General features: G+C 43.5%; 1 protein-coding gene across 1 annotated transcript; it reads left to right on the top strand.

The window, feature by feature from the left end:
- Positions 1-29: 29 nt before the first annotated feature.
- CUZD1 (CUB and zona pellucida like domains 1) lies at positions 30-7,268 on the top strand (the record flags this gene model as incomplete). Its single annotated transcript, XM_034653444.1, has 7 exons — positions 30-208; positions 539-675; positions 716-792; positions 1,283-1,459; positions 2,501-2,892; positions 4,463-4,731; positions 6,107-7,268. Coding segments are annotated over 7 exons (1,407 nt in total), but the record flags the coding sequence as incomplete, so codon positions are not given.
- Positions 7,269-9,689: the final 2,421 nt, after the last annotated feature.

The following is a 9,689-nucleotide window of genomic DNA, read 5'->3' on the forward strand; positions in this document are numbered from 1 at the left end:
ACTAAATGAAGTCTCTCTCTTGATTTACATTCTTGGTCACCCTCACATCCCTTTCAGCGATTCCAAACTGTGGTGGTTACTTGGACTCCTTGGAAGGATCTTTTACCAGCCCCAATTACCCAAACCCACATCCTGAGCTGGCTTATTGCATGTGGCACATACAAGTGGAGAAAGGTTACAAGATAAATTTAAACTTCAAAGACATTTTGTAAGTACTGTGGTCCATTTCTGATGTTGGGAGAAATGCGGGGAGCCCGCCTGATGGGGGGGGNTGGGGAAGAGAAATGATGTGAACCCCCTCATAGTTGGGCACTTTTTGCAGAACTGGTGTATAGAGAAAACACCAATACTATTGCATTGAACTAAGTCCTCTATTTTTCTGAAGATTCTGAGGTCACATCAGGGACTGGCAAAGGGCCGGGTTTGTCCTAAACCTGAGATACCAAAGTGAGGAAAAATCTTTAATCACTTAAGACTGGAATTGCTGAGAATTGAATTGGTTTGGAAAGTTTTTTCACCAGAGGCCCTACTTTTCTAGCTTAGAAGCGGATGAACACTGCAGATTTGATTTCATTGCTGTCTATGACGGCTCTTCCACCACCTCCGGCCTGATTGGACAAGTGTGCGGCTATGCAAGGCCCACCTTCGAGTCCTCGTCCGACTCCTTGACTGTGGTGCTGTCGACAGATTATGCCAACTCCTACCGGGGCTTTTCTNCTGTCGACAGATTACGCCAACTCCTACCGGGGCTTTTCTGCTTCCTACACTTCCATTTATGCAGAAAATATCAACACTAGTAAGTCATGTTCCTTAGCTATTTTGAGCTCGCTGAAGAGTGTGTCCATAGAAACTGCTCCTTAATTCTTAGCCTACCTATGCTATCCCTATTTGCAAGCCTGTCATACATACTTTGGAATCAATATTCACAATCTGAAGCCTGAGAATCAGTTTTGTGCATTCCTTAGTACGAGAGGAAAGTACTGCTTTTATTAACTGGAAAAAGATTTCTGTAGAAAATATGGACTGTTTCCTGTAATGCCTTCTCTAAAGGCACAATTAAAAATAGTACATTTAGAGATTCAAGTTGCGGACAAGATCACAGTGAACATTGTGGAAGTTGGGTCAACTGCTCTGCTGTCTCCGGCTTCGGATTACGGTTTAAGGCAAAAAGGGTTTTGAGTTTTTATGTAGTCTTCTGTACACATAGCTTTTCAAGATCCACAGTTCCTAGCTGACATAAACATAATCCTCCTTGTTTGTTTGTTTTTTGTTTTTTTTCTGAACAACATCTTTAACTTGTTCCTCTGACAGGATGAGAGCTATCATAAGTAAATCCTACCTGGATTCATTTAAATACAATGAGAATAACTTACAACTGAATGACCCAACTTGCAGACCAAAGGTATCAAATGTGGTGGAGTTTTCTATCCCTCTTGATGGATGTGGAACAATCAAAAAGGTAAAGTGAGACACCGAGCTGGGTTTTGTCGCATGCCAACGGAGTGTTGGGTAATGCTAGCAGTGCAGTACTCGCGGGTGGTTTTCACGAACGACTCCCAAATCCTTATGTCTTAACACATGGTAAACCTGTGTGAACATACGAGTGCGCTCACTCATTTAAACACAAATGCCAAATTACCACATGTATTTTCAGGGTATCTGGAGGGGGTTATCATTCCCAAAAGGTGAAGAACTCTGGAAACTCACTGACGAGCGTTCGAACTAGACTAGGTGGGGCAGGGCTAGGTTCCTCCCAGTAATATTGTATAGAAACTGCTTAGATCTCACGTTAGCAAGAACCTAGCTGTATTGTTACAATCTTCTTCTTTCCTCTGTAAAGGGAGAAGGTAAAAACACGATCCTTGTTTTAAACGTGAAGGACATAAGTTGCTGATTTGTTTTCCATTTTCTAGAACTTCAAGATCTCAAACATTTGCACCCTGTAGGTCCCTTTAGGGTGTACACTCTAAACGTTCCTCTCATGTCCTTAACCCACAGCCTCGTTGAGAAGAATGGCAGCTACTCCAGAGAACCGATAAGGATAGAAGTAAATCATTATTTTCTGCTCCAAATGAACACCTGGGCTATTATCTGTGCATTCCTAGGGAAGGCAGCCTGGGGAAAACCTATTGCAAGACTTCTGTCTGCAGACACTGGGGAAACCTCCCCGTGAGCCACACTAACTTAAAGCTACTTACGGAAAAAGGCCTTACGTTACAGGGTCTCAAGTCTCTCTAGGGCTGGAAGTTTGCGTTCAGAATTGTTTTTAACGTAATTGAAAAAAGGTCTGTCTAATTCTGTCTTCAAGTCTTTCTAAGCCAAGCTCTATCTCTCATCTACCCAGAATGTTTCTTAAATAAAGCATATTGGAGCCTTATAGTATCCTGGCATGAAAGCTGCTGTCTTGTGATTTAAGAAAATTGCAGATGTGATTCATGTCTGTGCTCCAGACTATTACTGGACCTAACATACAACATCTGAATTCCATCTCATTCTGCAGGTAGAAGACTATTCAGTGACTTACACCAATACAATCGTTCTTATCCCGTCCCCCACGTCTGAAGTGATCACCCGTCAGAAACATCTCCAGATTATTCTGAAGTGTGAAATGGAATCTAATTCTACCGTGGAGATGATGTACATAACGGAAGATGACGTAATACAGAATGAAAGTGCAGTGGGCAAATATAACACCAGCATGGCTCTCTTTGAATCCAATTCATTTGAAAAGCCTATACTGGAGTCACCATATTATGTGGATTTGAACCAAACTCTTTTCGTTCAAGTCAGTCTGCGCACCCCAGATCCAAATTTGGTGGTGTTTCTGGATACCTGTATCGCCTCTCCCACACCTGACTTTGCATCTCCAACCTATGACCTAATCAAAAGTGGGTACGTACTGCTGGGGNAAATGAAAGCGCAGTGGGCAAATATAACACCAGCATGGCTCTCTTTGAATCCAATTCATTGGAAAAGCCTACACTGGAGTCACCATATTATGTGGATTTGAACCAAACTCTTTTCGTTCAAGTCAGTCTGCGCACCTCAGATCCAAATTTGGTGGTGTTTCTGGATACCTGTATCGCCTCTCCCACACCTGACTTTGCATCTCCAACCTATGACCTAATCAAAAGTGGGTACGTACTGCTGGGGGACATGCTTTTCTCAAGATTAATAGTGACCCGAGTGAGGTAATATATTTTGCGCATGGATACACGATTCATGTATGCATACTGTATCGTTTTTTTCTAGTGCTGCTACCGTGGAATTTAGTTAATGTAATCATTTTACAAAATACAGTTACTGTGTACTAATTACAAATAATTTAAATGAAAGCATTTCTACAGCCACAGCCCATATCCACTAGATCTTAAGTCTATTTCCAAAATATTTGTTGGCAGAAACAAATTTATTTTTTGTCAAGAAGGCTCTATGTTTTCATTTTTGCTTTTTTCCTCCACATTTTGGTTATTTTCAACAAAATCCCCAAAGATTGTTTCACTTGTTCCAGCTCTAGAACACAAACGTAATGCAAATTTGTAAATTTCTGTGGCATTTTTCAAAAAAAAAAAAAATTAATGGGGTGCTCGCCTGGTTTAGTCGGTAGAGCATATGACTCTTAATCTCAGGGTCATGAGTTCAAGCCTCACATTGGGTGTGGAGCCTACTTAGTAAAAAAAAAAATTTTTTTAAGTAATTTTTTTGAAAGGAAAGTTTTCCTTTTTTTTCTATAAGCTGATGGACTTTAACTACATCAACCATATGGGCACATTCATAGCAAGTGTATAAAGTAAGGTGTTTGAGCTCTAATATATCCGAATTGATTTTCTTTTTTTTTTTTTTAAAGATTTTATTTATTTATTTGACAGAGATAGAGACAACCAGTGAGAGAGGGAACACAAGCAGGGGGAGTGGGAGAGGAAGAAGCAGGCTCATAGCGGAGGAGCCTGATGTGGGGCTCGATCCCACAACGCCGGGATCACGCCCTGAGCCGAAGGCAGACGCTTAACCGCTGTGCCACCCAGGCGCCCCCTGAATTGATTTTCTAATTAATTCACGTGGACTAGAAATTTTATTGCTGGAGAGAGCTTTATTCTACCCAGGAATCTGATCTGTTAGCCTTAGCGTACTATAGTCTGAGCTAAAGACATTGTCTTTCTTTTTTTTTTTTTAATTTTTTTCTCTCCCAATTTTTATTTAAATTCTAATTACCATATAGTGTAATTTTGGTTTCAGGAGTAGAATTTAGTGACCTCGTACATACAACACACCTGATCTCATCTGATCTCGGAAGCTAAGCAGGGTCAGGCCTGGTTAATACTTGGATGGAAGACATTGTCTTTCTGGAGAAATTTTTGACCCATGAATTCTCAGACCGTTCAAAGAACTGCGTATCCTGTCTTATCAACATTGAAGAGACTGAACTGTAAATTTTCTAAATGTGCCGTAAATTCTGTTCCAGATGTAATCAAGATGAGACTTGTAAGGTGTATCCCTTATCTGGACACTATGGAAGATTCCAATTTGATGCCTTCAAATTCTTGAGAAGTCTGGGCTCCGTGTATCTACAGTGTAAGATTTTGATATGTGATAGTAGTGACCATCAGTCTCGCTGCAACCAAGGCTGTGTCTCTAGGAGGAAACGAGACATTTCTTCATACAAATGGAAGACTGATTCTGTCATAGGACCTATTCGTCTGAAAAAGGATCGAAGTGCAAGTGGAAATCCAGGTAAGGAAAAAGCTGTTTCGTGGTCTAAGAACACCTCATGGTTCATGAAATTCTGCTCAAATGTATTCCTTCTTAAGCATGTACAGTTTGGAGATTTATGATATTTGTAACAAAGCCCTAAATAAGGTAAGCACACAAGATTAATTTTCCTATTAGTTGATAAAATGAAAACCATGTACATTTTAAGTATATGATGCACCGATAATTCACCATTATTCACATGGCTTTTGAGGGTAAATGTAATGTCCTTCCTTCTAAAAACAACAGTTTCTCTTAGATTCCTGACTTCTTATTATAGACACCATGGCAGATAACAGAATCAAAAGCAATGTATTTTAACTCTTAAATGAGTAAAATCAGATGAACCAGCATCCCATACAAATCACTGTTTTGGGGGAAAANCTTACAGACACCATGGCAGATAACAGAATCAAAAGCAATGTATTTTAACTCCTAAATGAGTAAAATCAGATGAACCAGCATCCCATACAAATCACTGTTTTGGGGGGAAAAAAAAGCAATTTTTTTCTAAAACAGAGAAAATACTATATTTTCAACACAGCCCTGCTTCTTTTTGAGGGATGGAAACATGAGCCCTGCCAGGTCACATAACAGGGTGATGGCGAATGCCCAAGGACAAGCCATGGCTGAATGGCTTTGATAGACCCTCATTACATGAAAACTGTTTATAAGAATTTATCTCATATGAAAATGATCCTGGCATAAAAGAATCTCATGACTTCTGTCTTTATTATTATTTGAATGGATTGGGAAGGAGTAGAATTCTAGTTTGTGGCAAAGTATTTCTATGACAAAAACGAAAGAACACCAACAAAAATTAAATCCAGTGATTTTATAAACAGTCACTAAAAAGATAATGCATCTATGGATATTAGTCTAAATTAGTTGAAAATTAGTGAGTGAAAGTTATAGAAATATCATGTACATTAGAAAAGTACCCTTTTCCTGTTTGAAGAGAAGAAACTAGTTGTTTCTCCAGTGATCAAATATATTTTGGTGACTATGGGAGATAGTGACCATCAATAAAACAATAAATTCAACTCTGATGCTTGAATTCCACAAGTTTCTCACCTTATGCCAGGAAAACAAATTAACTATTTAAACAAACAAATGTGAGGACNGTTTAAACAAACAAATGTAAGGACATCTTGTCTTTTAAATTACACAAAAACATAAACTAATTGAAATATTTGCTAGCAGTTCCTGTGTTCCTATATGTTGTTTTGGCATTATTTATCATACGTTCATTGATGCGAAATATTCATAGGCTGTGGAGAGATACACATTCATGAAAATTTTGTAAGGCCAAGTAATACTTTTCTTTAAATGATTTTTATCTGGTTTCCAATTACAGGATTTCAGGATCAAATACACAGAGAAGAAACTCAGAATCAACCTTTCAACAGTCTGCACCTGTTCTCATTCATGGCCCTGGCTCTGAATGTTGTGATTGTGGCTGCGCTCATAGCAAGGCGTTTTGTGAATCAGAGAGCAGACTACAAATACCAGAAGCTTCAGAATATTAACTAAGCGGTTCAGCCTTCAACGAGACACATTTCTCCTGAATGCCAAAGGAAATGCTGCGACAGGGCTACACATTGTGAATAAATTAGGAAGAGCCTCATAACAACGACACCCAGGTCCTGCTGTCACCGGTTGGTTGGAGCAGGCTGCCTTGCAGGGGTGATTGAAACGAACTGACATTATGTCCATGCTAAGGAACTAAAGACACCAAAATATTAAATGAATTAGAAACGTCCTTTTTCACAAGCACGAAACATTCTCAGTAAACATTAGGTGAAAAGAAGAAGGTTGTTTTTTACTTAAATCTTCCACATTAGATGTGTTTATTTCCTAGATGCAAATATGCTACCTTTTGAAATGTCTACGAGGGTTATAGTTTCCGAAACTAAGTGTGACAGAGAGAATTGCCATCTTGCTTATTCACATGCCTCACTGTAGTGCAGATCCTCAGCATTTCACAACTTAAACCCATCTCAGCAAAGGGCTTTGGAAAGAAGAAAGCTATTTCATGGTCTAAGAACAGGAGAGAAGAACCTAAGTATAAAAGGAGAGCCTCCTGTGTAGTTTCTAGGTGAAGGAATGGAAACACAATTGTCCCATCTACCGTCGGACCCCAAAGCCAAATGTGATCCCGGCGAGGAGCAGTCTGTTCGGACTGACACTTTCCTATCTACTGTGGCTAAACGGTATCAGGGGCCTCGATGTGTGCCGCTCTTACACACACCAAACATCATATTCAATTCTCTTAGTTGGACAGTACAGCTCTACCCCCTCACCCAACACCACCATGGTTTCAGGTTCTGATATACATCCAAAGAGGCAGCCACATTTCTGAATGCCCAAGGACATTCTCCTGGACTCCCTGACACACGGCTTGGCGACCCAGTATGCCCAGGGAGTACACCACAGTAGGACAGCACCTCGACCCTCCTCGAACACGTTGTTAGGGGCCTGCTGGGTTTCCAGTTCCAAATGAAAGCAGATCTTCCCCATTTTCTTTGTAATATTTCTGCGAGGATCTTCCAAGCACTTGCCCCAAGTGGCTATGCGGTCGCGTCTCCTCAGCATTCGTCCGTATGACTAAAGGGAGCCGCTGCAAAGTTCTTTTCTAACCTAACATGAGAGCACTTAAGAACATAATTAGAACGGGCAGATCAAACTCAGTCTAAGACAGCCCTTAAAACCTTCCTGGTCCCTGGCCCACCTGCCATCTTTCTGTCAGGAACTGACCGAGCCTGGGAGGGTGGCCGGGCCTGGGGGCTGCTCAGAGGCACGCCGGGCACAACAGTGTAATACCAAGAAAATTGTCACCTAGTGGGACTCAGTAGACAGTGTGAAGTGGCATCAGCATGGATCAAAAGCCCCTTTAGAGCAGAGCTACTGAGCTATACCAATGCGTTAGAAGTATACAATAATATATAGCAGAAAGTTTTTTTGTTCGGGAGAAACTGCAATAAAGTAAGTAAAGGTCCCAGATCTGGAGTTGGTGGCCCGGGTTTTAGTCCTTCCACTTCCCTGGTGGGTTACCTTGGCCAGGTCACTTTCAGCCTTGATCTCCACTCACAATTTTAACTGGGGAAGGAAGCAGCTACCCCCCCCCAACCCCCAGTGTTGCCACTGCGAGGATTAAATGAGGAAATGAGCTGTGGTTGGGGGCTGTATTCCGCTCGCTGCTGGTGATGAGTCCCCATAGGGAGCCCCCAAGTCCTGTTTCAGAATCAGCTTCCTCAGACCACACCTGGCACCGACCATCACGGGTCGGGTCCTGGGAGACAACTCCTGGGAGAGAGGTTTGTGTGCCAAAGGATCCCTGGGGCACGTGCCTAGACTCCAGCCCTGTAGGTGGGGAGGGAAGCAGGCCTGGGCAGGGGGTTGGTGAACGGTGGAGCGACTGCAGCAAAAAGCCCAGCCCACCCCCTGGAGTCCTGGGCCAGGCTGGCCTTTCAGAGATGCCCCCACACCAGGGCTTGGTGCCCCGGCCTCACGAAGTGTCTCTGTTGACCAGTCACTGGTTGAAGGCTGTGAGCGTGGACGAGGCAGTTGCCTTGAGCTGAGGGAGTCCCTACAGAGCAGTGGGGCTGAGAGCCATCAGCCACCGGCATTCCTGGCAGCTTGAAGAATGACCGATGCCACCGGAGGGAGATGTGGGTGCCACACTAGAGCGGATCCATGCTCACTTCCTAAAAGAGCAGGATTTTCAGACTGTCTCACAGCGTTCAACTCTGACTCTATGCTATAATCAAGAGCCATGTGCTTTTTTTTTTTTTAAGATTTTATTTATTTGAGAGAGAGAAAGAGCATGAGGGAGAGGGAGAGGCAGCCTCCCCGCTGAGCAGGGAGCCCAATGCGGGTTCGATCCCAGGACCCCGAGATCACGACCTGAGCTGAAAGCAGATGCTTCACCGACTGAGACACCCAGGCGCCCCTCCAGAGACATGTTTAACAAAGCAGTTCAGCAAGGCTAAAAGTGAAATGGGCAATGGAGTACCAGCATGTGCGAACAAGATAGGAGGGTCACCTTGTTTCTACTGAGCAGAGTGGAAGCCAGGCTCCCCTCGTGGCGTCTGCTGCCCCTCCCCCAAGGAAGGTGGAGTCTCCTCGTTACCTCTGGGTGGGGGGCAGAGGTCCTGGCTGTCTAGAGGTCTCCTCTGACACCACCCCAGAGTAGTCTCAGAGGGGTGCCTTATACCTGCCCGGTGGGGTTGGAAGCCCGGGCTCCCCACTGGTCTCCACCTGACATAGGGAGTGCTGGGGNAGGCTCCCCACTGGTCTCCATCTGACATAGGGAGTGCTGGGGAGACCCTGGTTACTGCGCAGAGGTGATAACACCCTGGGAGGGGAGGGAAGATGTAAGGGATCCTGGGGGCAGGTGGAAGGATAGGCTCCCCACTTCCCTTTAGTCGGCAGGGCTGGAGGTAGGGCCACGGTGTTACCCAAGGCTCACTGTCGTGCCTGGCTACCCCTTTACCCGTCCTTTGGCTAGAGAGAGTAGGCTTCTCTTGGGGCTTTTTTGTCTCCCCCCATTGGTGTTTCTGGGTTGCAGGTTTCTCCTTGTTAAGTGCGTTTTGATCCATAAAACATGGAATGTTCAGCAGCGGCCTTGGCGTTCGCCCTTCGGGGCTCCTCAGACTCCCCTGAGCGCTAGTGGGGAGGGAGCCTCCTGCCTCCCGCCTGCTGAGCCGCACTGGGAGAGGCTGACCTGGAGGTTCACTGGACGCTTACTTATTTATGCTTAAAAGTTCACTCCTTTCATTGTCAACACGTCTCCCCTTGGGCATTTGTTAAAAGCCATAAGGTGCTAACTTTTTTTTTTCTTAAAAAGTTTCTCCTTTATTTTATTTATTTTTTTAATGTTTTTTTATTATATTATGTTAGTCACCATACAGTACATCCCCGGCTTCCGATGTAAAGTT

This window comes from Ailuropoda melanoleuca, unplaced genomic scaffold, assembly GCF_002007445.2.
Source record: "Ailuropoda melanoleuca isolate Jingjing unplaced genomic scaffold, ASM200744v2 unplaced-scaffold8809, whole genome shotgun sequence".
NCBI lineage: Eukaryota > Metazoa > Chordata > Mammalia > Carnivora > Ursidae > Ailuropoda > Ailuropoda melanoleuca.